The 26,499-nt window shown below is 72.2% G+C and overlaps 1 protein-coding gene across 1 annotated transcript; it reads left to right on the top strand.

The window, feature by feature from the left end:
* Positions 1-59: 59 nt before the first annotated feature.
* Positions 60-26,485, top strand: LOC110258914 (the record flags this gene model as incomplete). The annotated part of the gene is made up of 11 exons (XM_021082192.1): positions 60-197; positions 2,758-2,905; positions 5,465-5,601; positions 8,126-8,263; positions 10,770-10,907; positions 13,408-13,545; positions 16,070-16,207; positions 18,685-18,822; positions 21,267-21,404; positions 23,831-23,968; positions 26,459-26,485. Coding segments are annotated over exons 1-11 (1,281 nt in total), but the record flags the coding sequence as incomplete, so codon positions are not given.
* Between the last annotated feature and the right edge of the window lie 14 nt (positions 26,486-26,499).

Here is a 26,499-nt window from a genome sequence, read left to right as displayed (position 1 = left end):
GCCCCTTGCTGAGGCGTGCTTGCGCGTGTCCGTTGTCGCCCTCACCCAGCTGCTGCGGCGGAGAGACGGAGGCCAGCGCGGGGAGCGGAAGCCGGAGCCTGTCGGGAGCGACCCCGGGAAGGCCAGTCCCTCCTGCCGGAGGGAGGCGTGTTGGCGTGCGGCCGGTGGCGGGATCGATGGCCACCTGGTAGGCGATGGTAAGCGGCAGTGGCCTGCGCCAAGGTAGCCCCCGGGGGCGGTGTGTGGCGCCCGGACCCGCACCCTCTGCTCCCGGGGGTGGAGCTGACCTGCTTGCCCGCGGTTGGGCTCGGGAGCCTGCGGGCCGCGGCCAGGAGGGAGCTGGCTGGCCGTCCCGGCGGTGGGGGCTGTGGCGGTGGCCGTCCCGCGGGTGTGCCCGTGCTCGGATCGATGATGACACCCACAAACGCATTCCTTGGAAAATCTGAACAAAATGAGTGAGAACTCACTACCGTCTCCTCATCGCAAACTGAGGTCCGGCACGTGGCTCCCACAGGGGACGTCGGGGGAGGGTCCCGTTGCCTTGGCTCCCTTGGGTGCGTGCAGCCCTGGGGCGCAGGTGGGGGCAGGCAGGCCTCCGGTGGCCGCGGAGGGCCATGGGGAGAGGAGCCTTGGGGCTGGCCTCCTCGAGGGCAGCCCCGGGGCCCCGGGGCCCCGGTGCCCGGCGGGAAAGCCTTGGGAGTGGCAGGCCCAGTGTGGGGTGGGCTGCCTGCGGTGTGTGTGAGCGCCGCTGGGCTCTCAGGCCTGCGGCTGCCTCCGTGAGGCCTCCGCGGGGTCCTGCCCGCGGTGTCGGGCGCAGAGGCTGTCTGTAGGTTGCGGGTGAGCAGCGGGGGCCTTGGCCTCGGCGGGACTGCCGACCCAGGTTCTGGTGGGGAGAGAGGAGGCCGGCCGGGGGGCCTTGCCGAGATGGCCGTTTGGGCGGGGTCGGACGCCTTGGCCTGGGCCTTCACGGGGTCGGCGGGGCTGCCAGTGCCTTTCCCTCGCAGAGTCCTTGGTGGTCATCGAGAACCCTGGAGCCCCTGCGGCATTTCCCAGAGACGTGGAGGCGGTGGGGCGCCAGGTGGCCCTGGGCGGTGCCGAGTCGGCCGCGGACTGGGGTCGAGAGAAGTGCAGGAGGGCCAGAGGTCCTGGGCCAGTGTGCGCAGAGCACCGTGAGGGGGAGTGTTGGGTGCCCGGGGCGGCAGTGCCTTCAGGGCGGCCTGGGCTATGATGTGGGATATCCTCAGAGATTTGGGCGGCGCGTGGAAGGCAGGACGGAGGGGTCCCGGGCACGTGAATGGGAGCTGGGTGCCTGTGCCCTGGCCGGTCATGGGTGCCGGCGGGGCAGAGAAGTGTGAGCCCGCGGCCAGCTCCCGGGGCCGCTAAGGTGTCCACACACGGGGCTGGGCATTGAGGCCGTGCGGCGCCCCTGCCCTGGCTGAGGCCGTGTTCCCGGGGAGGGAGGACAGGGAGTTGCGCAGTGGGAGGCAGTGTGAGGTTGATACCCAGCAGAGCTAGCCACGCCTGCGGACTGGAGCCCAGCCGAGCTGGTGCCGGGCGGGAGCTGGTGGCAAGGAGGGAGTCTGCTGTGGAGGAAAGGGGGCAGGTGGCGGCGGAAGGGGCGTGAGTTTCGGTGCGAGGGTCCCGCTGGGCCCAGGGTCTAGTGCGTCTCCCGTGGAGATGCTGGTGCTGGAGTTAGGGAGGCCTGGGTGTGCATGGGTGTGGCACGCAAAGGAGAGGGTCCCATGGGGCCCGGCGGGCCTTCCGGTGCTGGCGGCGGGGCTGTGGCGTGTGCCTTGCGTGGGGCCCGAGCGCCCAACTGGTGGCAGGCTCCGGGCGCCCGGCGGCAGGCGGTCTGTGCGGGTTGCGTTGTGTCCGGTGGACAGGCGGCAGCCGTGGGGCGGGGTTTGGGGCAGGCAGGCCTCCGGTGTCCCCAGAGTGCCCCGGGGAGACCTGCCTGAGGGACCCAGGTCCCGCGCGCCAGGGGGCCTGGTGTGGCGGGCCTGGAGGGTGAAGGGCGAGCGACCCGAGCCCACAGCCTGGCGGCAGGGGACGCCCCTGGCCATTGGCGGTCAGGGCGAGGTGCGGCCCTGCGGGGTCTCGCCAGGCTCCAGGGCCCTTGGGGTCCCGGAGGGTCCAGCAGAAGGGTCTGTGTTTTGCCCGGGGTCCTGAGAGCGTGCTGGGGATAGCAGGGGTGGAGTGCAGGTGTGCCCATGGGCGCCCCGGGTCCAGGGCCCGCGGAGCCGCTCTCGGGGCGGAGACCTTGCCCCCAGGGGCACGTCAGCGGTCCTGAGGTGAGGCTCCTGCAGAGCACTCTGGGCCGCGTGTGTCTCTCCCTGCGTGGGCAGGCAGTGTCGGTGGCCGGAGCGAGGGTGTTTTCCCATCGGGGTGAGAGGGAGAGCCCCAGGGTGGGCCTGGGGGCGGAATCGGACTCGGGGTTGGGGTGGACTCTTCTGAAGCTGGGAGGGGTGCGGGTGGGCAGGGCCTTAGGGAGCCTGAGGGAGGCGCGGTTCCTGGGGGAAGGGTGTGGCGAGGCGGCGGCAGCCCGCGTGGCGCTGTGGCGCCCCAGCGAAGGGGCAGTGCTGGCCACTCGTGTGGCCCTTTGGCTGCTGGCACCCAGTGAGAGGGGGGAGGCCAGGGACAGGTGGCAGCCAGGCTGCCCACAGGCCCTGGGCGGTGGGGGGCCCGGCCCCTGTGCCTTGGGCAGCCTGGCCCCTTGCTGAGGCGTGCTTGCGCGTGTCCGTTGTCGCCCTCACCCAGCTGCTGCGGCGGAGAGACGGAGGCCAGCGCGGGGAGCGGAAGCCGGAGCCTGTCGGGAGCGACCCCGGGAAGGCCAGTCCCTCCTGCCGGAGGGAGGCGTGTTGGCGTGCGGCCGGTGGCGGGATCGATGGCCACCTGGTAGGCGATGGTAAGCGGCAGTGGCCTGCGCCAAGGTAGCCCCCGGGGGCGGTGTGTGGCGCCCGGACCCGCACCCTCTGCTCCCGGGGGTGGAGCTGACCTGCTTGCCCGCGGTTGGGCTCGGGAGCCTGCGGGCCGCGGCCAGGAGGGAGCTGGCTGGCCGTCCCGGCGGTGGGGGCTGTGGCGGTGGCCGTCCCGCGGGTGTGCCCGTGCTCGGATCGATGATGACACCCACAAACGCATTCCTTGGAAAATCTGAACAAAATGAGTGAGAACTCACTACCGTCTCCTCATCGCAAACTGAGGTCCGGCACGTGGCTCCCACAGGGGACGTCGGGGGAGGGTCCCGTTGCCTTGGCTCCCTTGGGTGCGTGCAGCCCTGGGGCGCAGGTGGGGGCAGGCAGGCCTCCGGTGGCCGCGGAGGGCCATGGGGAGAGGAGCCTTGGGGCTGGCCTCCTCGAGGGCAGCCCCGGGGCCCCGGGGCCCCGGTGCCCGGCGGGAAAGCCTTGGGAGTGGCAGGCCCAGTGTGGGGTGGGCTGCCTGCGGTGTGTGTGAGCGCCGCTGGGCTCTCAGGCCTGCGGCTGCCTCCGTGAGGCCTCCGCGGGGTCCTGCCCGCGGTGTCGGGCGCAGAGGCTGTCTGTAGGTTGCGGGTGAGCAGCGGGGGCCTTGGCCTCGGCGGGACTGCCGACCCAGGTTCTGGTGGGGAGAGAGGAGGCCGGCCGGGGGGCCTTGCCGAGATGGCCGTTTGGGCGGGGTCGGACGCCTTGGCCTGGGCCTTCACGGGGTCGGCGGGGCTGCCAGTGCCTTTCCCTCGCAGAGTCCTTGGTGGTCATCGAGAACCCTGGAGCCCCTGCGGCATTTCCCAGAGACGTGGAGGCGGTGGGGCGCCAGGTGGCCCTGGGCGGTGCCGAGTCGGCCGCGGACTGGGGTCGAGAGAAGTGCAGGAGGGCCAGAGGTCCTGGGCCAGTGTGCGCAGAGCACCGTGAGGGGGAGTGTTGGGTGCCCGGGGCGGCAGTGCCTTCAGGGCGGCCTGGGCTATGATGTGGGATATCCTCAGAGATTTGGGCGGCGCGTGGAAGGCAGGACGGAGGGGTCCCGGGCACGTGAATGGGAGCTGGGTGCCTGTGCCCTGGCCGGTCATGGGTGCCGGCGGGGCAGAGAAGTGTGAGCCCGCGGCCAGCTCCCGGGGCCGCTAAGGTGTCCACACACGGGGCTGGGCATTGAGGCCGTGCGGCGCCCCTGCCCTGGCTGAGGCCGTGTTCCCGGGGAGGGAGGACAGGGAGTTGCGCAGTGGGAGGCAGTGTGAGGTTGATACCCAGCAGAGCTAGCCACGCCTGCGGACTGGAGCCCAGCCGAGCTGGTGCCGGGCGGGAGCTGGTGGCAAGGAGGGAGTCTGCTGTGGAGGAAAGGGGGCAGGTGGCGGCGGAAGGGGCGTGAGTTTCGGTGCGAGGGTCCCGCTGGGCCCAGGGTCTAGTGCGTCTCCCGTGGAGATGCTGGTGCTGGAGGTAGGGAGGCCTGGGTGTGCATGGGTGTGGCACGCAAAGGAGAGGGTCCCATGGGGCCCGGCGGGCCTTCCGGTGCTGGCGGCGGGGCTGTGGCGTGTGCCTTGCGTGGGGCCCGAGCGCCCAACTGGTGGCAGGCTCCGGGCGCCCGGCGGCAGGCGGTCTGTGCGGGTTGCGTTGTGTCCGGTGGACAGGCGGCAGCCGTGGGGCGGGGTTTGGGGCAGGCAGGCCTCCGGTGTCCCCAGAGTGCCCCGGGGAGACCTGCCTGAGGGACCCAGGTCCCGCGCGCCAGGGGGCCTGGTGTGGCGGGCCTGGAGGGTGAAGGGCGAGCGACCCGAGCCCACAGCCTGGCGGCAGGGGACGCCCCTGGCCATTGGCGGTCAGGGCGAGGTGCGGCCCTGCGGGGTCTCGCCAGGCTCCAGGGCCCTTGGGGTCCCGGAGGGTCCAGCAGAAGGGTCTGTGTTTTGCCCGGGGTCCTGAGAGCGTGCTGGGGATAGCAGGGGTGGAGTGCAGGTGTGCCCATGGGCGCCCCGGGTCCAGGGCCCGCGGAGCCGCTCTCGGGGCGGAGACCTTGCCCCCAGGGGCACGTCAGCGGTCCTGAGGTGAGGCTCCTGCAGAGCACTCTGGGCCGCGTGTGTCTCTCCCTGCGTGGGCAGGCAGTGTCGGTGGCCGGAGCGAGGGTGTTTTCCCATCGGGGTGAGGGGAGAGCCCCAGGGTGGGCCTGGGGGCGGAATCGGACTCGGGGTTGGGGTGGACTCTTCTGAAGCTGGGAGGGGTGCGGGTGGGCAGGGCCTTAGGGAGCCTGAGGGAGGCGCGGTTCCTGGGGGAAGGGTGTGGCGAGGCGGCGGCAGCCCGCGTGGCGCTGTGGCGCCCCAGCGAAGGGGCAGTGCTGGCCACTCGTGTGGCCCTTTGGCTGCTGGCACCCAGTGAGAGGGGGGAGGCCAGGGACAGGTGGCAGCCAGGCTGCCCACAGGCCCTGGGCGGTGGGGGGCCCGGCCCCTGTGCCTTGGGCAGCCTGGCCCCTTGCTGAGGCGTGCTTGCGCGTGTCCGTTGTCGCCCTCACCCAGCTGCTGTGGCGGAGAACGGAGGCCAGCGCGGGGAGCGGAAGCCGGAGCCTGTCGGGAGCGACCCCGGGAAGGCCAGTCCCTCCTGCCGGAGGGAGGCGTGTTGGCGTGCGGCCGGTGGCGGGATCGATGGCCACCTGGTAGGCGATGGTAAGCGGCAGTGGCCTGCGCCAAGGTAGCCCCCGGGGGGCGGTGTGTGGCGCCCGGACCCGCACCCTCTGCTCCCGGGGGTGGAGCTGACCTGCTTGCCCGCGGTTGGGCTCGGGAGCCTGCGGGCCGCGGCCAGGAGGGAGCTGGCTGGCCGTCCCGGCGGTGGGGGCTGTGGCGGTGGCCGTCCCGCGGGTGTGCCCGTGCTCGGATCGATGATGACACCCACAAACGCATTCCTTGGAAAATCTGAACAAAATGAGTGAGAACTCACTACCGTCTCCTCATCGCAAACTGAGGTCCGGCACGTGGCTCCCACAGGGGACGTCGGGGGAGGGTCCCGTTGCCTTGGCTCCCTTGGGTGCGTGCAGCCCTGGGGCGCAGGTGGGGGCAGGCAGGCCTCCGGTGGCCCGGAGGGCCATGGGGAGAGGAGCCTTGGGGCTGGCCTCCTCGAGGGCAGCCCCGGGGCCCCGGGGCCCCGGTGCCCGGCGGGAAAGCCTTGGGAGTGGCAGGCCCAGTGTGGGGTGGGCTGCCTGCGGTGTGTGTGAGCGCCGCTGGGCTCTCAGGCCTGCGGCTGCCTCCGTGAGGCCTCCGCGGGGTCCTGCCCGCGGTGTCGGGCGCAGAGGCTGTCTGTAGGTTGCGGGTGAGCAGCGGGGGCCTTGGCCTCGGCGGGACTGCCGACCCAGGTTCTGGTGGGGAGAGAGGAGGCCGGCCGGGGGGCCTTGCCGAGATGGCCGTTTGGGCGGGGTCGGACGCCTTGGCCTGGCCTTCACGGGGTCGGCGGGGCTGCCAGTGCCTTTCCCTCGCAGAGTCCTTGGTGGTCATCGAGAACCCTGGAGCCCCTGCGGCATTTCCCAGAGACGTGGAGGCGGTGGGGCGCCAGGTGGCCCTGGGCGGTGCCGAGTCGGCCGCGGACTGGGGTCGAGAGAAGTGCAGGAGGGCCAGAGGTCCTGGGCCAGTGTGCGCAGAGCACCGTGAGGGGGAGTGTTGGGTGCCCGGGGCGGCAGTGCCTTCAGGGCGGCCTGGGCTATGATGTGGGATATCCTCAGAGATTTGGGCGGCGCGTGGAAGGCAGGACGGAGGGGTCCCGGGCACGTGAATGGGAGCTGGGTGCCTGTGCCCTGGCCGGTCATGGGTGCCGGCGGGCATAGAAGTGTGAGCCCGCGGCCAGCTCCCGGGGCCGCTAAGGTGTCCACACACGGGGCTGGGCATTGAGGCCGTGCGGCGCCCCTGCCTGGCTGAGGCCGTGTTCCCGGGGAGGGAGGACAGGGAGTTGCGCAGTGGGAGGCAGTGTGAGGTTGATACCCAGCAGAGCTAGCCACGCCTGCGGACTGGAGCCCAGCCGAGCTGGTGCCGGGCGGGAGCTGGTGGCAAGGAGGGAGTCTGCTGTGGAGGAAAGGGGGCAGGTGGCGGCGGAAGGGGCGTGAGTTTCGGTGCGAGGGTCCCGCTGGGCCCAGGGTCTGTGCGTCTCCCGTGGAGATGCTGGTGCTGGAGTAGGGAGGCCTGGGTGTGCATGGGTGTGGCACGCAAAGGAGAGGGTCCCATGGGGCCCGGCGGGCCTTCCGGTGCTGGCGCGGGGCTGTGGCGTGTGCCTTGCGTGGGGCCCGAGCGCCCAACTGGTGGCAGGCTCCGGGCGCCCGGCGGCAGGCGGTCTGTGCGGGTTGCGTTGTGTCCGGTGGACAGGCGGCAGCCGTGGGGCGGGGTTTGGGGCAGGCAGGCCTCCGGTGTCCCCAGAGTGCCCCGGGGAGACCTGCCTGGGGACCCAGGTCCCCGCGCCAGGGGGCCTGGTGTGGCGGGCCTGGAGGGTGAAGGGCGAGCGACCCGAGCCCACAGCCTGGCGGCAGGGGACGCCCCTGGCCATTGGCGGTCAGGGCGAGGTGCGGCCCTGCGGGGTCTCGCCCAGGCTCCAGGGCCCTTGGGGTCCCGGAGGGTCCAGCAGAAGGGTCTGTGTTTTGCCCGGGGTCCTGAGAGCGTGCTGGGGATAGCAGGGGTGGAGTGCAGGTGTGCCCATGGGCGCCCCGGGTCCAGGGCCCGCGGAGCCGCTCTCGGGGCGGAGACCTTGCCCCCAGGGGCACGTCAGCGGTCCTGAGCTGAGGCTCCTGCAGAGCACTCTGGGCCGCGTGTGTCTCTCCCTGCGTGGGCAGGCAGTGTCGGTGGCCGGAGCGAGGGTGTTTTCCCATCGGGTGAGGGGAGAGCCCCAGGGTGGGCCTGGGGGGAATCGGACTCGGGGTTGGGTGGACTCTTAAGCTGGGAGGGGTGCGGGTGGGCAGGGCCTTAGGGAGCCTGAGGGAGGTGCGGTTCCTGGGGGAAGGGTGTGTGGCGCCCCAGCGAAGGGGCAGTGCTGGCCACTCGTGTGGCCTTTGGCTGCTGGCACCCAGTGAGAGGGGGGAGGCCAGGGACAGGTGGCAGCCAGGCTGCCCACAGGCCCTGGGCGGTGGGGGGCCCGGCCCCTGTGCCTTGGGCAGCTGGCCCCTTGCTGAGGCGTGCTTGCGCGTGTCCGTTGTCGCCCTCACCCAGCTGCTGCGGCGGAGAAACGGAGGCCAGCGCGGGGAGCGGAAGCCGGAGCCTGTCGGGAGCGACCCCGGGAAGGCCAGTCCCTCCTGCCGGAGGGAGGCGTGTTGGCGTGCGGCCGGTGGCGGGATCGATGGCCACCTGGTAGGCGATGGTAAGCGGCAGTGGCCTGCGCCAAGGTAGCCCCCGGGGGCGGTGTGTGGCGCCCGGACCCGCACCCTCTGCTCCCGGGGGTGGAGCTGACCTGCTTGCCCGCGGTTGGGCTCGGGAGCCTGCGGGCCGCGGCCAGGAGGGAGCTGGCTGGCCGTCCCGGCGGTGGGGGCTGTGGCGGTGGCCGTCCCGCGGGTGTGCCCGTGCTCGGATCGATGATGACACCCACAAACGCATTCCTTGGAAAATCTGAACAAAATGAGTGAGAACTCACTACCGTCTCCTCATCGCAAACTGAGGTCCGGCACGTGGCTCCCACAGGGGACGTCGGGGGAGGGTCCCGTTGCCTTGGCTCCCTTGGGTGCGTGCAGCCCTGGGGCGCAGGTGGGGGCAGGCAGGCCTCCGGTGGCCGCGGAGGGCCATGGGGAGAGGAGCCTTGGGGCTGGCCTCCTCGAGGGCAGCCCCGGGGCCCCGGGGCCCCGGTGCCCGGCGGGAAAGCCTTGGGAGTGGCAGGCCCAGTGTGGGGTGGGCTGCCTGCGGTGTGCGTGAGCCCGCTGGGCTCTCAGGCCTGCGGCTGCCTCCGTGAGGCCTCCGGGGTCCTGCCCGCGGTGTCGGGCGCAGAGGCTGTCTGTAGGTTGCGGGTGAGCAGCGGGGGCCTTGGCCTCGGCGGGACTGCCGACCCCGGTTCTGGTGGGGAGAGAGGAGGCCGGCCGGGGGGCCTTGCCGAGATGGCCGTTTGGGCGGGGTGGATGCCTTTGCCTGGTCTTCCCGGGGTCGGCGGGGCTGCCAGTGCCTGTCCCTCGCAGAGTCCTGGGGCATCGGAACCTGGAGCCCCTGCGGCATTTCCCAGAGAGTGGAGGCGGTGGGGCGCCAGGTGGCCCTGGGCGGTGCCGAGTCGGCCGCGGACTGGGGTCGAGAGAAGTGCGGAGGGCCAGAGGTCCTGGGCCAGTGTGCGCACAGCACCGTGAGGGGGAGGTTGGGTGCCCGGGGCGGCAGTGCCTTCAGGGCGGCCTGGGCTATGATGTGGGATATCCTCAGAGATTTGGGCGGCGCGTGGAAGGCAGGACGGAGGGGTCCCGGGCACGTGAATGGGAGCTGGGTGCCTGTGCCCTGGCCGGTCATGGGTGCCGGCGGGCATAGATGTGTGAGCCCGCGGCCAGCTCCCGGGGCCGCTAAGGTGTCCACACACGGGGCTGGGCGTTGAGGCCGTGCGGCGCCCCTGGCCTGGCTGAGGCCGTGTTCCCGGGGAGGGAGGACAGGGAGTTGCGCAGTGGGAGGCAGTGTGAGGTTGATACCCAGCAGAGCTAGCCACGCCTGCGGACTGGAGCCCAGCCGAGCTGGTGCCGGGCGGGAGCTGGTGGCAAGGAGGGAGTCTGCTGTGGAGGAAAGGGGGCAGGCGGCGGCGGAAGGGGCGTGAGTTTCGGTGCGAGGGTCCCGCTGGGCCCAGGGCTGTGCGTCTCCCGTGGAGACGCTGGTGCTGGAGGTAGGGAGGCCTGGGTGTGCATGGGTGTGCCACGCAAAGGAGAGGGTCCCATGGGGCCCGGCGGGCCTTCCGGTGCTGGCGCGGGGCTGTGGCGTGTGCCTTGCGTGGGGCCCGAGCGCCCAACTGGTGGCAGGTTCCGGGCGCCCGGCGGCAGGCGGTCTGTGCGGGTTGCGTTGTGTCCGGTGGACAGGCAGCCGCCATGGGGCGCGGTTTGGGGCAGGCAGGCCTCCGGTGTCCCCAGAGTGCCCCGGGGAGACCTGCCTGGGGACCCAGGCCCGCCCCAGGGGGCCTGGTGTGGCGGGCCTGGAGGGTGAAGGGCGGCGACCCGAGCCCACAGCCTGGCGGCTGGGGCGCCCCTGCCATTGGCGGTCAGGGCGAGGTGCGGCCCTGCGGGGTCTGCCCAGGCTCCAGGGCCCTTGGGGTCCCGGAGGGTCCAGCAGAAGGGTCTGTGTTTTGCCCGGGGTCCTGAGAGCGTGCTGGGGATAGCGGGGTGGAGTGCAGGTGTGCCCATGGGCGCCCCGGGTCCAGGGCCCGCGGAGCCGCTCTCGGGGCGGAGACCTTGCCCCCAGGGGCACGTCAGCGGTCCTGAGCTGAGGCTCCTGCAGAGCACTCTGGGCCGCGTGTGTCTCTCCCTGCGTGGGCAGGCAGTGTCGGTGGCCGGAGCGAGGGTGTTTTCCCATCGAGTGAGGGGAGAGCCCCAGGGTGGGCCTGGGGTGGAATCGGACTCGGGGTTGGGTGGACTCTTAAGCTGGGAGGGGTGCGGGTGGGCAGGGCCTTAGGGAGCCTGAGGGAGGTGCGGTTCCTGGGGGAAGGGTGTGGCGCCCCAGCGAAGGGGCAGTGCTGGCCACTCCGTGTGGCCTTTGGCTGCTGGCACCCAGTGAGAGGGGGGAGGCCAGGGACAGGTGGCAGCCAGGCTGCCCACAGGCCCTGGGCGGTGGGGGGCCCGGCCCCTGTGCCTTGGGCAGCTGGCCCCTTGCTGAGGCGTGCTTGCGCGTGTCCGTTGTCGCCCTCACCCAGCTGCTGCGGCGGAGAAACGGAGGCCAGCGCGGGGAGCGGAAGCCGGAGCCTGTCGGGAGCGACCCCGGGAAGGCCAGTCCCTCCTGCCGGAGGGAGGCGTGTTGGCGTGCGGCCGGTGGCGGGATCGATGGCCACCTGGTAGGGTAGCGGCGTGGCCCAAGGTAGCCCCCGGGGGCGGTGTGTGGCGCCCGGACCCGCACCCTCTGCTCCCGGGGGTGGAGCTGACCTGCTTGCCCGCGGTTGGGCTCGGGAGCCTGCGGGCCGCGGCCAGGAGGGAGCTGGCTGGCCGTCCCGGCGGTGGGGGCTGTGGCGGTGGCCGTCCCGCGGGTGTGCCCGTGCTCGGATCGATGATGACACCCACAAACGCATTCCTTGGAAAATCTGAACAAAATGAGTGAGAACTCACTACCGTCTCCTCATCGCAAACTGAGGTCCGGCACGTGGCTCCCACAGGGGACGTCGGGGGAGGGTCCCGTTGCCTTGGCTCCCTTGGGTGCGTGCAGCCCTGGGGCGCAGGTGGGGGCAGGCAGGCCTCCGGTGGCCCGGAGGGCCATGGGGAGAGGAGCCTTGGGGCTGGCCTCCTCGGGGCAGCCCCGGGGCCCCGGGGCCCCGGTGCCCGGCGGGAAAGCCTTGGGAGTGGCAGGCCCAGTGTGGGGTGGGCTGCCTGCGGTGTGCGTGAGCTCCGCTGGGCTCTCAGGCCTGCGGCTGCCTCCGTGAGGCCTCGCGGGTCCTGCCCGCGGTGTCGGGCGCAGAGGCTGTCTGTAGGTTGCGGGTGAGCAGCGGGGGCCTTGGCCTCGGCGGGACTGCCGACCCAGGTTCTGGTGGGGAGAGAGGAGGCCGGCCGGGGGGCCTTGCCGAGATGGCCGTTTGGGCGGGGTGGATGCCTTGCCTGCGTCTTCCGGGGTCGGCGGGGCTGCCAGTGCCTGTCCCTCGCAGAGTCCTGGGGCATCGGAACCTGGAGCCCCTGCGGCATTTCCCAGAGAGTGGAGGCGGTGGGGCGCCAGGTGGCCCTGGGCGGTGCCGAGTCGGCCGCGGACTGGGGTCGAGAGAAGTGCGGGAGGGCCAGAGGTCCTGGGCCAGTGTGCGCACAGCACCGTGAGGGGGAGAGTTGGGTGCCCGGGGCGGCAGTGCCTTCAGGGCGGCCTGGGCTATGATGTGGGATATCCTCAGAGATTTGGGCGGCGCGTGGAAGGCAGGACGGAGGGGTCCCGGGCACGTGAATGGGAGCTGGGTGCCTGTGCCCTGGCCGGTCATGGGTGCCGGCGGGCCATAGATGTGTGAGCCCGCGGCCAGCTCCCGGGGCCGCTAAGGTTCCACACACGGGGCTGGGCTTGAGGCCGTGCGGCGCCCCTGGCCTGGCTGAGGCCGTGTTCCCGGGGAGGGAGGACAGGGAGTTGCGCAGTGGGAGGCAGTGTGAGGTTGATACCCAGCAGAGCTAGCCACGCCTGCGGACTGGAGCCCAGCCGAGCTGGTGCCGGGCGGGAGCTGGTGGCAAGGAGGGAGTCTGCTGTGGAGGAAAGGGGGCAGGCGGCGGCGGAAGGGGCGTGAGTTTCGGTGCGAGGGTCCCGCTGGGCCCAGGGCCTGGTGCGTCTCCCGTGGAGACGCTGGTGCTGGAGGTAGGGAGGCCTGGGTGTGCATGGGTGTGCCACGCAAAGGAGAGGGTCCCATGGGGCCCGGCGGGCCTTCCGGTGCTGGCGCGGGGCTGTGGCGTGTGCCTTGCGTGGGGCCCGAGCGCCCAACTGGTGGCAGGTTCCGGGCGCCCGGCGGCAGGCGGTCTGTGCGGGTTGCGTTGTGTCCGGTGGACAGGCAGCCGCCATGGGGCGCGGTTTGGGGCAGGCAGGCCTCCGGTGTCCCCAGAGTGCCCCGGGGAGACCTGCCTGGGGACCCAGGCCCCTGCCCAGGGGGCCTGGTGTGGCGGGCCTGGAGGGTGAAGGGCGAGCGACCCGAGCCCACAGCCTGGCGGCTGGGGCGCCCCTCGCCATTGGCGGTCAGGGCGAGGTGCGGCCCTGCGGGGTCTGCCCAGGCTCCAGGGCCCTTGGGGTCCCGGAGGGTCCAGCAGAAGGGTCTGTGTTTTGCCCGGGGTCCTGAGAGCGTGCTGGGGATAGCGGGGTGGAGTGCAGGTGTGCCCATGGGCGCCCCGGGTCCAGGGCCCGCGGAGCCGCTCTCGGGGCGGAGACCTTGCCCCCAGGGGCACGTCAGCGGTCCTGAGCTGAGGCTCCTGCAGAGCACTCTGGGCCGCGTGTGTCTCTCCCTGCGTGGGCAGGCAGTGTCGGTGGCCGGAGCGAGGGTGTTTTCCCATCGAGTGAGGGGAGAGCCCCAGGGTGGGCCTGGGGTGGAATCGGACTCGGGGTTGCCGTGGACTCTTAAGCTGGGAGGGGTGCGGGTGGGCAGGGCCTTAGGGAGCCTGAGGGAGGTGCGGTTCCTGGGGGAAGGGTGTGGCGCCCCAGCGAAGGGGCAGTGCTGGCCACTCCGTGTGGCGCTTTGGCTGCTGGCACCCAGTGAGAGGGGGGAGGCCAGGGACAGGTGGCAGCCAGGCTGCCCACAGGCCCTGGGCGGTGGGGGGCCCGGCCCCTGTGCCTTGGGCAGCTGGCCCCTTGCTGAGGCGTGCTTGCGCGTGTCCGTTGTCGCCCTCACCCAGCTGCTGCGGCGGAGAAACGGAGGCCAGCGCGGGGAGCGGAAGCCGGAGCCTGTCGGGAGCGACCCCGGGAAGGCCAGTCCCTCCTGCCGGAGGGAGGCGTGTTGGCGTGCGGCCGGTGGCGGGATCGATGGCCACCTGGTAGGCGATGGTAAGCGCAGTGGCCTGCGCCAAGGTAGCCCCCGGGGGCGGTGTGTGGCGCCCGGACCCGCACCCTCTGCTCCCGGGGGTGGAGCTGACCTGCTTGCCCGCGGTTGGGCTCGGGAGCCTGCGGGCCGCGGCCAGGAGGGAGCTGGCTGGCCGTCCCGGCGGTGGGGGCTGTGGCGGTGGCCGTCCCGCGGGTGTGCCCGTGCTCGGATCGATGATGACACCCACAAACGCATTCCTTGGAAAATCTGAACAAAATGAGTGAGAACTCACTACCGTCTCCTCATCGCAAACTGAGGTCCGGCACGTGGCTCCCACAGGGGACGTCGGGGGAGGTCCCGTTGCCTTGGCTCCCTTGGGTGCGTGCAGCCCTGGGGCGCAGGTGGGGGCAGGCAGGCCTCCGGTGGCCCGGAGGGCCATGGGGAGAGGAGCCTTGGGGCTGGCCTCCTCGGGGCAGCCCCGGGGCCCCGGGGCCCCGGTGCCCGGCGGGAAAGCCTTGGGAGTGGCAGGCCCAGTGTGGGGTGGGCTGCCTGCGGTGTGCGTGAGCTCCGCTGGGCTCTCAGGCCTGCGGCTGCCTCCGTGAGGCCTCGGGGTCCTGCCCGCGGTGTCGGGCGCAGAGGCTGTCTGTAGGTTGCGGGTGAGCAGCGGGGGCCTTGGCCTCGGCGGGACTGCCGACCCAGGTTCTGGTGGGGAGAGAGGAGGCCGGCCGGGGGGCCTTGCCGAGATGGCCGTTTGGGCGGGGTGGATGCCTTTGCCTGCGTCTTCCCGGGGTCGGCGGGGCTGCCAGTGCCTGTCCCTCGCAGAGTCCCTGGGGGGCATCGGAACCTGGAGCCCCTGCGGCAGTTCCCAGAGACGTGGAGGCGGTGGGGCGCCAGGTGGCCCTGGGCGGTGCCGAGTCGGCCGCGGACTGGGGTCGAGAGAAGTGCGGGAGGGCCAGAGGTCCTGGGCCAGTGTGCGCACAGCACCGTGAGGGGGAGAGTTGGGTGCCCGGGGCGGCAGTGCCTTCAGGGCGGCCTGGGCTATGATGTGGGATATCCTCAGAGATTTGGGCGGCGCGTGGAAGGCAGGACAGAGGGGTCCCGGGCACGTGAATGGGAGCTGGGTGCCTGTGCCCTGGCCGGTCATGGGTGCCGGCGGGCCATAGATGTGTGAGCCCGCGGCCAGCTCCCGGGGCCGCTAAGGTGTCCACACACGGGGCTGGGCGTTGAGGCCGTGCGGCGCCCCTGGCCTGGCTGAGGCCGTGTTCCCGGGGAGGGAGGACAGGGAGTTGCGCAGTGGGAGGCAGTGTGAGGTTGATACCCAGCAGAGCTAGCCACGCCTGCGGACTGGAGCCCAGCCGAGCTGGTGCCGGGCGGGAGCTGGTGGCAAGGAGGGAGTCTGCTGTGGAGGAAAGGGGGCAGGCGGCGGCGGAAGGGGCGTGAGTTTCGGTGCGAGGGTCCCGCTGGGCCCAGGGCCTGGTGCGTCTCCCGTGGAGACGCTGGTGCTGGAGGTAGGGAGGCCTGGGTGTGCATGGGTGTGCCACGCAAAGGAGAGGGTCCCATGGGGCCCGGCGGGCCTTCCGGTGCTGGCGCCGGGGCTGTGGCGTGTGCCTTGCGTGGGGCCCGAGCGCCCAACTGGTGGCAGGTTCCGGGCGCCCGGCGGCAGGCGGTCTGTGCGGGTTACGTTGTGTCCGGTGGACAGGCAGCCGCCATGGGGCGCAGTTTGGGGCAGGCAGGCTTCCAGTGTCCCCAGAGTGCCCCGGGGAGACCTGCCTGGGGACCCAGGCCCCTGCCCCAAGGGGGCCTGGTGTGGCGGGCCTGGAGGGTGAAGGGCGAGCGACCCGAGCCCACAGCCTGGCGGCTGGGGTCGCCCCTCGCCATTGGCGGTCAGGGCGAGGTGCGGCCCTGCGGGGTCTTGCCCAGGCTCCAGGGCCCTTGGGGTCCCGGAGGGTCCAGCAGAAGGGTCTGTGTTTTGCCCGGGGTCCTGAGAGCGTGCTGGGGATAGCGGGGTGGAGTGCAGGTGTGCCCATGGGCGCCCCGGGTCCAGGGCCCGCGGAGCCGCTCTCGGGGCGGAGACCTTGCCCCCAGGGGCACGTCAGCGGTCCTGAGCTGAGGCTCCTGCAGAGCACTCTGGGCCGCGTGTGTCTCTCCCTGCGTGGGCAGGCAGTGTCGGTGGCCGGAGCGAGGGTGTTTTCCCATCGAGTGAGGGGGAGAGCCCCAGGGTGGGCCTTGGGGTGGAATCGGACTCGGGGTTGCCGTGGACTCTTAAGCTGGGAGGGGTGCGGGTGGGCAGGGCCTTAGGGAGCCTGAGGGAGGTGCGGTTCCTGGGGGAAGGGTGTGGCGCCCCAGCGAAGGGGCAGTGCTGGCCACTCCGTGTGGCGCTTTGGCTGCTGGCACCCAGTGAGAGGGGGGAGGCCAGGGACAGGTGGCAGCCAGGCTGCCCACAGGCCCTGGGCGGTGGGGGGCCCGGCCCCTGTGCCTTGGGCAGCTGGCCCCTTGCTGAGGCGTGCTTGCGCGTGTCCGTTGTCGCCCTCACCCAGCTGCTGCGGCGGAGAAACGGAGGCCAGCGCGGGGAGCGGAAGCCGGAGCCTGTCGGGAGCGACCCCGGGAAGGCCAGTCCCTCCTGCCGGAGGGAGGCGTGTTGGCGTGCGGCCGGTGGCGGGATCGATGGCCACCTGGTAGGCGATGGTAAGCGGCAGTGGCCTGCGCCAAGGTAGCCCCGGGGGCGTGTGTGGCGCCCGGACCCGCACCCTCTGCTCCCGGGGGTGGAGCTGACCTGCTTGCCCGCGGTTGGGCTCGGGAGCTCCGGGACGCGTCCAGGAGGGAGCTGGCTGGCCGTCCCGGCGGTGGGGGCTGTGGCGGTGGCCGTCCCGCGGGTGTGCCCGTGCTCGGATCGATGATGACACCCACAAACGCATTCCTTGGAAAATCTGAACAAAATGAGTGAGAACTCACTACCGTCTCCTCATCGCAAACTGAGGTCCGGCACGTGGCTCCCACAGGGGACGTCGGGGGAGGTCCCGTTGCCTTGGCTCCCTTGGGTGCGTGCAGCCCTGGGGCGCAGGTGGGGGCAGGCAGGCCTCCGGTGGCCCGGAGGGCCATGGGGAGAGGAGCCTTGGGGCTGGCCTCCTCGGGGCAGCCCCGGGGCCCCGGGGCCCCGGTGCCCGGCGGGAAAGCCTTGGGAGTGGCAGGCCCAGTGTGGGGTGGGCTGCCTGCGGTGTGCGTGAGCTCCGCTGGGCTCTCAGGCCTGCGGCTGCCTCCGTGAGGCCTCTGGGGTCCTGCCCGCGGTGTCGGGCGCAGAGGCTGTCTGTAGGTTGCGGGTGAGCAGCGGGGGCCTTGGCCTCGGCGGGACTGCCGACCCAGGTTCTGGTGGGGAGAGAGGAGGCCGGCCGGGGGGCCTTGCCGAGATGGCCGTTTGGGCGGGGTGGATGCCTTTGCCTGCGTCTTCCCGGGGTCGGCGGGGCTGCCAGTGCCTGTCCCTCGCAGAGTCCCTGGGGGGCATCGGAAGCCTGGAGCCCTGCGGCATTTCCCAGAGAAGTGCCGGGAGGGGCGAGAGAAGTGCGGGAGGGCCAGAGGTCCTGGGCCAGTGTGCGCACAGCACCGTGAGGGGGAGAGTTGGGTGCCCGGGGCGGCAGTGCCTTCAGGGCGGCCTGGGCTATGATGTGGGATATCCTCAGAGATTTGGGCGGCGCGTGGAAGGCAGGACGGAGGGGTCCCGGGCACGTGAATGGGCGCTGGGTGCCTGTGCCCTGGCCGGTCATGGGTGCCGCGGGCCATAGATGTGTGAGCCCGCGGCCAGCTCCCGGGGCCGCTAAGGTTTCCACACACGGGGCTGGACGTTGAGGCCGTGCGGCGCCCCTGGCCTGGCTGAGGCCGTGTTCCCGGGGAGGGAGGACAGGGAGTTGCGCAGTGGGAGGCAGTGTGAGGTTGATACCCAGCAGAGCTAGCCACGCCTGCGGACTGGAGCCCAGCCGAGCTGGTGCCGGCGGGAGCTGGTGGCAAGGAGGGAGTCTGCTGTGGAGGAAAGGGGGCAGGCGGCGGCGGAAGGGGCGTGAGTTTCGGTGCGAGGGTCCCGCTGGGCCCAGGGCCTGGTGCGTCTCCCGTGGAGACGCTGGTGCTGGAGGTAGGGAGGCCTGGGTGTGCATGGGTGTGCCACGCAAAGGAGAGGGTCCCATGGGGCCCGGCGGGCCTTCCGCTGCTGGCGCCGGGGCTGTGGCGTGTCTCTTGCGTGGGGCCCGAGCGCCCAACTGGTGGCAGGTTCCGGGCGCCCGGCGGCAGGCGGTCTGTGCGGGTTGCGTTGTGTCCGGTGGACAGGCAGCCGCCATGGGGCGCGGTTTGGGGCAGGCAGGCCTCCGGTGTCCCCAGAGTGCCCCGGGGAGACCTGCCTGGGGGACCCAGGCCCCCTGCCCCAAGGGGGCCTGGTGTGGCGGGCCTGGAGGGTGAAGGGCGCGCGACCCGAGCCCACAGCCTGGCGGCTGGGGTCGCCCCTCGCCATTGGCGGTCAGGGCGAGGTGCGGCCCTGCGGGGTCTTGCCCAGGCTCCAGGGCCCTTGGGGTCCCGGAGGGTCCAGCAGAAGGGTCTGTGTTTTGCCCGGGGTCCTGAGAGCGTGCTGGGGATAGCGGGGGTGGAGTGCAGGTGTGCCCATGGGCGCCCCGGGTCCAGGGCCCGCGGAGCCGCTCTCGGGGCGGAGACCTTGCCCCCAGGGGCACGTCAGCGGTCCTGAGCTGAGGCTCCTGCAGAGCACTCTGGGCCGCGTGTGTCTCTCCCTGCGTGGGCAGGCAGTGTCGGTGGCCGGAGCGAGGGTGTTTTCCCATCGAGTGAGGGGGAGAGCCCCAGGGTGGGCCTTGGGGTGGAATCGGACTCGGGGTTGCCGTGGACTCTTAAGCTGGGAGGGGTGCGGGTGGGCAGGGCCTTAGGGAGCCTGAGGGAGGTGCGGTTCCTGGGGGAAGGGTGTGGCGCCCCAGCGAAGGGGCAGTGCTGGCCACTCCGTGTGGCGCTTTGGCTGCTGGCACCCAGTGAGGGGGGGAGGCCAGGGACAGGTGGCAGCCAGGCTGCCCACAGGCCCTGGGCGGTGGGGGGCCCGGCCCCTGTGCCTTGGGCAGCTGGGCCCCTTGCTGAGGCGTGCTTGCGCGTGTCCGTTGTCGCCCTCACCCAGCTGCTGCGGCGGAGAAACGGAGGCCAGCGCGGGGAGCGGAAGCCGGAGCCTGTCGGGAGCAACCCCGGGAAGGCCAGTCCCTCCTGCCGGAGGGAGGCGTGTTGGCGTGCGGCCGGTGGCGGGATCGATGGCCACCTGGTAGGCGATGGTAAGCGGCAGTGGCCTGCGCCAAGGTAGCCCCCGGGGGCGGTGTGTGGCGCCCGGACCCGCACCCTCTGCTCCCGGGGGTGGAGCTGACCTGCTTGCCCGCGGTTGGGCTCGGGAGCCTGCGGGCCGCGGCCAGGAGGGAGCTGGCTGGCCGTCCCGGCGGTGGGGGCTGTGGCGGTGGCCGTCCCGCGGGTGTGCCCGTGCTCGGATCGATGATGACACCCACAAACGCATTCCTTGGAAAATCTGAACAAAATGAGTGAGAACTCACTACCGTCTCCTCATCGCAAACTGAGGTCCAGCACGTGGCTCCCACAGGGGACGTCGGGGGACGTCCCGTTGCCTTGGCTCCCTTGGGTGCGTGCAGCCCTGGGGCGCAGGTGGGGGCAGGCAGGCCTCCGGTGGCCCGGGAGGGCCATGGGGAGAGGAGCCTTGGGGCTGGCCTCCTCGCGGGCAGCCCCGGGGCCCCGGGGCCCCGGTGCCCGGCGGGAAAGCCTTGGGAGTGGCAGGCCCAGTGTGGGGTGGGCTGCCTGCGGTGTGCGTGAGCTCCGCTGGGCTCTCAGGCCTGCGGCTGCCTCCGTGAGGTCCTGCCCGCGGTGTCGGGCGCAGAGGCTGTCTGTAGGTTGCGGGTGAGCAGCGGGGGCCTTGGCCTCGGCGGGACTGCCGACCCAGGTTCTGGTGGGGAGAGAGGAGGCCGGCCGGGGGGCCTTGCCGAGATGGCCGTTTGGGCGGGGTGGATGCCTTTGCCTGCGTCTTCCCGGGGTCGGCGGGGCTGCCAGTGCCTGTCCCTCGCAGAGTCCCTGGGCGGTGCCGAGTCGGCCGCGGACTGGGGTCGAGAGAAGTGCGGGAGGGCCAGAGGTCCTGGGCCAGTGTGCGCACAGCACCGTGAGGGGGAGAGTTGGGTGCCCGGGGCGGCAGTGCCTTCAGGGCGGCCTGGGCTATGATGTGGGATATCCTCAGAGATTTGGGCGGCGCGTGGAAGGCAGGACAGAGGGGTCCCGGGCACGTGAATGGGAGCTGGGTGCCTGTGCCCTGGCCGGTCATGGGTGCCGGCGGGCCATAGATGTGTGAGCCCGCGGCCAGCTCCCGGGGCCGCTAAGGTTTCCACACACGGGGCTGGACGTTGAGGCCGTGCGGCGCCCCTGGCCTGGCTGAGGCCGTGTTCCCGGGGAGGGAGGACAGGGAGTTGCGCAGTGGGAGGCAGTGTGAGGTTGATACCCAGCAGAGCTAGCCACGCCTGCGGACTGGAGCCCAGCCGAGCTGGTGCCGGGCGGGAGCTGGTGGCAAGGAGGGAGTCTGCTGTGGAGGAAAGGGGGCAGGCGGCGGCGGAAGGGGCGTGAGTTTCGGTGCGAGGGTCCCGCTGGGCCCAGGGCCTGGTGCGTCTCCCGTGGAGACGCTGGTGCTGGAGGTAGGGAGGCCTGGGTGTGCATGGGTGTGCCACGCAAAGGAGAGGGTCCCATGGGGCCCGGCGGGCCTTCCGCTGCTGGCGCCGGGGCTGTGGCGTGTCTCTTGCGTGGGGCCCGAGCGCCCAACTGGTGGCAGGTTCCGGGCGCCCGGCGGCAGGCGGTCTGTGCGGGTTGCGTTGTGTCCGGTGGACAGGCAGCCGCCATGGGGCGCGGTTTGGGGCAGGCAGGCCTCCGGTGTCCCCAGAGTGCCCCGGGGAGACCTGCCTGGGGACCCAGGCCCCTGCCCCAAGGGGCCTGGTGTGGCGGGCCTGGAGGGTGAAGGCGCGCGACCCGAGCCCACAGCCTGGCGGCTGGGGTCGCCCTCGCCATTGGCGGTCAGGGCGAGGTGCGGCCCTGCGGGGTCTTGCCCAGGCTCCAGGGCCTTGGGGTCCCGGAGGGTCCAGCAGAAGGGTCTGTGTTTTGCCCGGGGTCCTGAGAGCGTGCTGGGGATAGCGGGGGTGGAGTGCAGGTGTGCCCATGGGCGCCCCGGGTCCAGGGCCCGCGGAGCCGCTCTCGGGGCGGAGACCTTGCCCCCAGGGGCACGTCAGCGGTCCTGAGCTGAGGCTCCTGCAGAGCACTCTGGGCCGCGTGTGTCTCTCCCTGCGTGGGCAGGCAGTGTCGGTGGCCGGAGCGAGGGTGTTTTCCCATCGAGTGAGGGGGAGAGCCCCAGGGTGGGCCTTGGGGTGGAATCGGACTCGGGGTTGCCGTGGACTCTTAAGCTGGGAGGGGTGCGGGTGGGCAGGGCCTTAGGGAGCCTGAGGGAGGTGCGGTTCCTGGGGGAAGGGTGTGGCGCCCCAGCGAAGGGGCAGTGCTGGCCACTCCGTGTGGCGCTTTGGCTGCTGGCACCCAGTGAGAGGGGGGAGGCCAGGGACAGGTGGCAGCCAGGCTGCCCACAGGCCCTGGGCGGTGGGGGGCCCGGCCCCTGTGCCTTGGGCAGCTGGGCCCCTTGCTGAGGCGTGCTTGCGCGTGTCCGTTGTCGCCCTCACCCAGCTGCTGCGGCGGAGAAACGGAGGCCAGCGCGGGGAGCGGAAGCCGGAGCCTGTCGGGAGCGACCCCGGGAAGGCCAGTCCCTCCTGCCGGAGGGTGGCGTGTTGGCGTGCGGCCGGTGGCGGGATCGATGGCCACCTGGTAGGCGTGCCAAGGTAGCCCCCGGGGCGCGTGTGTGGCGCCCGGACCCGCACCCTCTGCTCCCGGGGGTGGAGCTGACCTGCTTGCCCGCGGTTGGGCCGGGAGCTCCGGGACGCGCCGGAGGGAGCTGGCTGGCCGTCCCGGCGGTGGGGGCTGTGGCGGTGGCCGTCCCACGGGTGTGCCCGTGCTCGGATCGATGATGACACCCACAAACGCATTCCTTGGAAAATCTGAACAAAATGAGTGAGAACTCACTACCGTCTCCTCATCGCAAACTGAGGTCCGGCACGTGGCTCCCACAGGGGACGTCGGGGGAGGTCCCGTTGCCTTGGCTCCCTTGGGTGCGTGCAGCCCTGGGGCGCAGGTGGGGGCAGGCAGGCCTCCGGTGGCCCGGGAGGGCCATGGGGAGAGGAGCCTTGGGGCTGGCCTCCTCGGGGCAGCCCCGGGGCCCCGGGGCCCCGGTGCCCGGCGGGAAAGCCTTGGGAGTGGCAGGCCCAGTGTGGGGTGGGCTGCCTGCGGTGTGCGTGAGCTCCGCTGGGCTCTCAGGCCTGCGGCTGCCTCCGTGAGGCTCTGGTCCTGCCCGCGGTGTCGGGCGCAGAGGCTGTCTGTAGGTTGCGGGTGAGCAGCGGGGGCCTTGGCCTCGGCGGGACTGCCGACCCAGGTTCTGGTGGGGAGAGAGGAGGCCGCCGGGGGGCCTTGCCGAGATGGCCGTTTGGGCGGGGTGGATGCCTTTGCCTGCGTCTTCCCGGGGTCGGCGGGGCTGCCAGTGCCTGTCCCTCGCAGAGTCCCTGGGCGGTGCCGAGTCGGCCGCGGACTGGGGTCGAGAGAAGTGCGGGAGGGCCAGAGGTCCTGGGCCAGTGTGCGCACAGCACCGTGAGGGGGAGAGTTGGGTGCCCGGGGCGGCAGTGCCTTCAGGGCGGCCTGGGCTATGATGTGGGATATCCTCAGAGATTTGGGCGGCGCGTGGAAGGCAGGACAGAGGGGTCCCGGGCACGTGAATGGGAGCTGGGTGCCTGTGCCCTGGCCGGTCATGGGTGCCGGCGGGCCATAGATGTGTGAGCCCGCGGCCAGCTCCCGGGGCCGCTAAGGTTCCACACACGGGGCTGGACGTTGAGGCCGTGCGGCGCCCCTGGCCTGGCTGAGGCCGTGTTCCCGGGGAGGGAGGACAGGGAGTTGCGCAGTGGGAGGCAGTGTGAGGTTGATACCCAGCAGAGCTAGCCACGCCTGCGGACTGGAGCCCAGCCGAGCTGGTGCCGGGCGGGAGCTGGTGGCAAGGAGGGAGTCTGCTGTGGAGGAAAGGGGGCAGGCGGCGGCGGAAGGGGCGTGAGTTTCGGTGCGAGGGTCCCGCTGGGCCCAGGGCCTGGTGCGTCTCCCGTGGAGACGCTGGTGCTGGAGGTAGGGAGGCCTGGGTGTGCATGGGTGTGCCACGCAAAGGAAAGGGTCCCATGGGGCCCGGCGGGCCTTCCGGTGCTGGCGCCGGGGCTGTGGCGTGTCCTTGCGTGGGGCCCGAGCGCCGAACTGGTGGCAGGTTCCGGGCGCCCGGCGGCAGGCGGTCTGTGCGGGTTACGTTGTGTCCGGTGGACAGGCAGCCGCCATGGGGCGCGGTTTGGGGCAGGCAGGCCTCCGGTGTCCCCAGAGTGCCCCGGGGAGACCTGCCTGGGGGACCCAGGCCCCCTGCCCCAAGGGGGCCTGGTGTGGCGGGCCTGGAGGGTGAAGGGCGCGCGACCCGAGCCCACAGCCTGGCGGCTGGGGTCGCCCCTCGCCATTGGCGGTCAGGGCGAGGTGCGGCCCTGCGGGGTCTTGCCCAGGCTCCAGGGCCCTTGGGGTCCCGGAGGGTCCAGCAGAAGGGTCTGTGTTTTGCCCGGGGTCCTGAGAGCGTGCTGGGGATAGCGGGGGTGGAGTGCAGGTGTGCCCATGGGCGCCCCGGGTCCAGGGCCCGCGGAGCCGCTCTCGGGGCGGAGACCTTGCCCCCAGGGGCACGTCAGCGGTCCTGAGCTGAGGCTCCTGCAGAGCACTCTGGGCCGCGTGTGTCTCTCCCTGCGTGGGCAGGCAGTGTCGGTGGCCGGAGCGAGGGTGTTTTCCCATCGAGTGAGGGGGAGAGCCCCAGGGTGGGCCTTGGGGTGGAATCGGACTCGGGGTTGCCGTGGACTCTTAAGCTGGGAGGGGTGCGGGTGGGCAGGGCCTTAGGGAGCCTGAGGGAGGTGCGGTTCCTGGGGGAAGGGTGTGGCGCCCCAGCGAAGGGGCAGTGCTGGCCACTCCGTGTGGCGCTTTGGCTGCTGGCACCCAGTGAGAGGGGGGAGGCCAGGGACAGGTGGCAGCCAGGCTGCCCACAGGCCCTGGGCGGTGGGGGGCCCGGCCCCTGTGCCTTGGGCAGCTGGCCCCTTGCTGAGGCGTGCTTGCGCGTGTCCGTTGTCGCCCTCACCCAGCTGCTGCGGCGGAGAAACGGAGGCCAGCGCGGGGAGCGGAAGCCGGAGCCTGTCGGGAGCGACCCCGGGAAGGCCAGTCCCTCCTGCCGGAGGGTGGCGTGTTGGCGTGCGGCCGGTGGCGGGATCGATGGCCACCTGGTAGGCGTGCCAAGGTAGCCCCCGGGGCGCCGTGTGTGGCGCCCGGACCCGCACCCTCTGCTCCCGGGGGTGGAGCTGACCTGCTTGCCCGCGGTTGGGCCGGGAGGCTCCGGGACGCGTCCGGGAGGGAGCTGGCTGGCCGTCCCGGCGGTGGGGGCTGTGGCGGTGGCCGTCCCACGGGTGTGCCCGTGCTCGGATCGATGATGACACCCACAAACGCATTCCTTGGAAAATCTGAACAAAATGAGTGAGAACTCACTACCGTCTCCTCATCGCAAACTGAGGTCCGGCACGTGGCTCCCACAGGGGACGTCGGGGGAGGGTCCCGTTGCCTTGGCTCCCTTGGGTGCGTGCAGCCCTGGGGCGCAGGTGGGGGCAGGCAGGCTCCGGTGGCCCGGGAGGGCCATGGGGAGAGGAGCCTTGGGGCTGGCCTCCTCGGGGCAGCCCCGGGGCCCCGGGGCCCCGGTGCCCGGCGGGAAAGCCTTGGGAGTGGCAGGCCCAGTGTGGGGTGGGCTGCCTGCGGTGTGCGTGAGCTCCGCTGGGCTCTCAGGCCTGCGGCTGCCTCCGTGAGGCCTCTTTGGGGTCCTGCCCGCGGTGTCGGGCGCAGAGGCTGTCTGTAGGTTGCGGGTGAGCAGCGGGGGCCTTGGCCTCGGCGGGACTGCCGACCCAGGTTCTGGTGGGGAGAGAGGAGGCCGGCCGGGGGGCCTTGCCGAGATGGCCGTTTGGGCGGGGTGGATGCCTTTGCCTGCGTCTTCCCGGGTCGGCGGGGCTGCCAGTGCCTGTCCCTCGCAGAGTCCCTGGGGGGCATCGGGAAGCCTGGAGCCCCTGCGGCATTTCCCAGAGAGGTGGAGGCGGTGGGGCGCCAGGTGGCCCTGGGCGGTGCCGAGTCGGCCGCGGACTGGGGTCGAGAGAAGTGCGGGAGGGCCAGAGGTCCTGGGCCAGTGTGCGCACAGCACCGTGAGGGGGAGAGTTGGGTGCCCGGGGCGGCAGTGCCTTCAGGGCGGCCTGGGCTATGATGTGGGATATCCTCAGAGATTTGGGCGGCGCGTGGAAGGCAGGACAGAGGGGTCCCGGGCACGTGAATGGGCGCTGGGTGCCTGTGCCCTGGCCGGTCGTGGGTGCCCGCGGGCCATAGATGTGTGAGCCCGCGGCCAGCTCCCGGGGCCGCTAAGGTGTCCACACACGGGGCTGGGCGTTGAGGCCGTGCGGCGCCCCTGGCCTGGCTGAGGCCGTGTTCCCGGGGAGGGAGGACAGGGAGTTGCGCAGTGGGAGGCAGTGTGAGGTTGATACCCAGCAGAGCTAGCCACGCCTGCGGACTGGAGCCCAGCCGAGCTGGTGCCGGGCGGGAGCTGGTGGCAAGGAGGGAGTCTGCTGTGGAGGAAAGGGGGCAGGCGGCGGCGGAAGGGGCGTGAGTTTCGGTGCGAGGGTCCCGCTGGGCCCAGGGCCTGGTGCGTCTCCCGTGGAGACGCTGGTGCTGGAGGTAGGGAGGCCTGGGTGTGCATGGGTGTGCCACGCAAAGGAGAGGGTCCCATGGGGCCCGGCGGGCCTTCCGGTGCTGGCGCCGGGGCTGTGGCGTGTGCCTTGCGTGGGGCCCGAGCGCCCAACTGGTGGCAGGTTCCGGGCGCCCGGCGGCAGGCGGTCTGGGCGGGTTACGTTGTGTCCGGTGGACAGGCAGCCGCCATGGGGCGCGGTTTGGGCAGGCAGGCCTCCGGTGTCCCCAGAGTGCCCCGGGGAGACCTGCCTGGGGGACCCAGGCCCCTGCCCCAAGGGGCCTGGTGTGGCGGGCCTGGAGGGTGAAGGGCGCGCGACCCGAGCCCACAGCCTGGCGGCTGGGGTCGCCCTCGCCATTGGCGGTCAGGGCGAGGTGCGGCCCTGCGGGTCTTGCCCAGGCTCCAGGGCCCTTGGGGTCCCGGAGGGTCCAGCAGAAGGGTCTGTGTTTTGCCCGGGGTCCTGAGAGCGTGCTGGGGATAGCGGGGTGGAGTGCAGGTGTGCCCATGGGCGCCCCGGGTCCAGGGCCCGCGGAGCCGCTCTCGGGGCGGAGACCTTGCCCCCAGGGCACGTCAGCGGTCCTGAGCTGAGGCTCCTGCAGAGCACTCTGGGCCGCGTGGTCTCTCCCTGCGTGGGCAGGCAGTGTCGGTGGCCGGAGCGAGGGTGTTTTCCCATCGAGTGAGGGGAGACCCCAGGGTGGGCCTGGGTGGAATCGGACTCGGGGTGCCGTGACTCTTAAGCTGGGAGGGTCGGGTGGGCAAGGCCTAGGGAGCCTGAGGGAGGTGCGGTTCTGGGGGAAGGGTGTGGCGCCCCGCGAAGGGCAAGTGCTGGCCACTCCGTGTGGCGCTTTGGCTGCTGGCACCAGTGAAGGGGGGAGGCCAGGGACCAGGTGGCAGCCAGGCTGCCCACAGGCCCTGGGCGGTGGGGGCCCGGCCCCTGTGCCTTGGGCAGCTGGCCCCTTGCTGAGGCGTGCTTGCGCGTGTCCGTTGTCCCCTCACCCAGCTGCTGCGGCGGAGAACGGAGGCCAGCGCGGGGAGCGGAAG

The sequence above is a fragment of the Sus scrofa genome, unplaced genomic scaffold (assembly GCF_000003025.6).
Source record: "Sus scrofa isolate TJ Tabasco breed Duroc unplaced genomic scaffold, Sscrofa11.1 Contig556, whole genome shotgun sequence".
Taxonomy (NCBI): Eukaryota; Metazoa; Chordata; class Mammalia; order Artiodactyla; family Suidae; genus Sus; species Sus scrofa.
The sequence above is the reverse complement of the archived record's forward strand: the minus strand, read 5'-3'. Positions and strand labels throughout refer to the sequence as shown.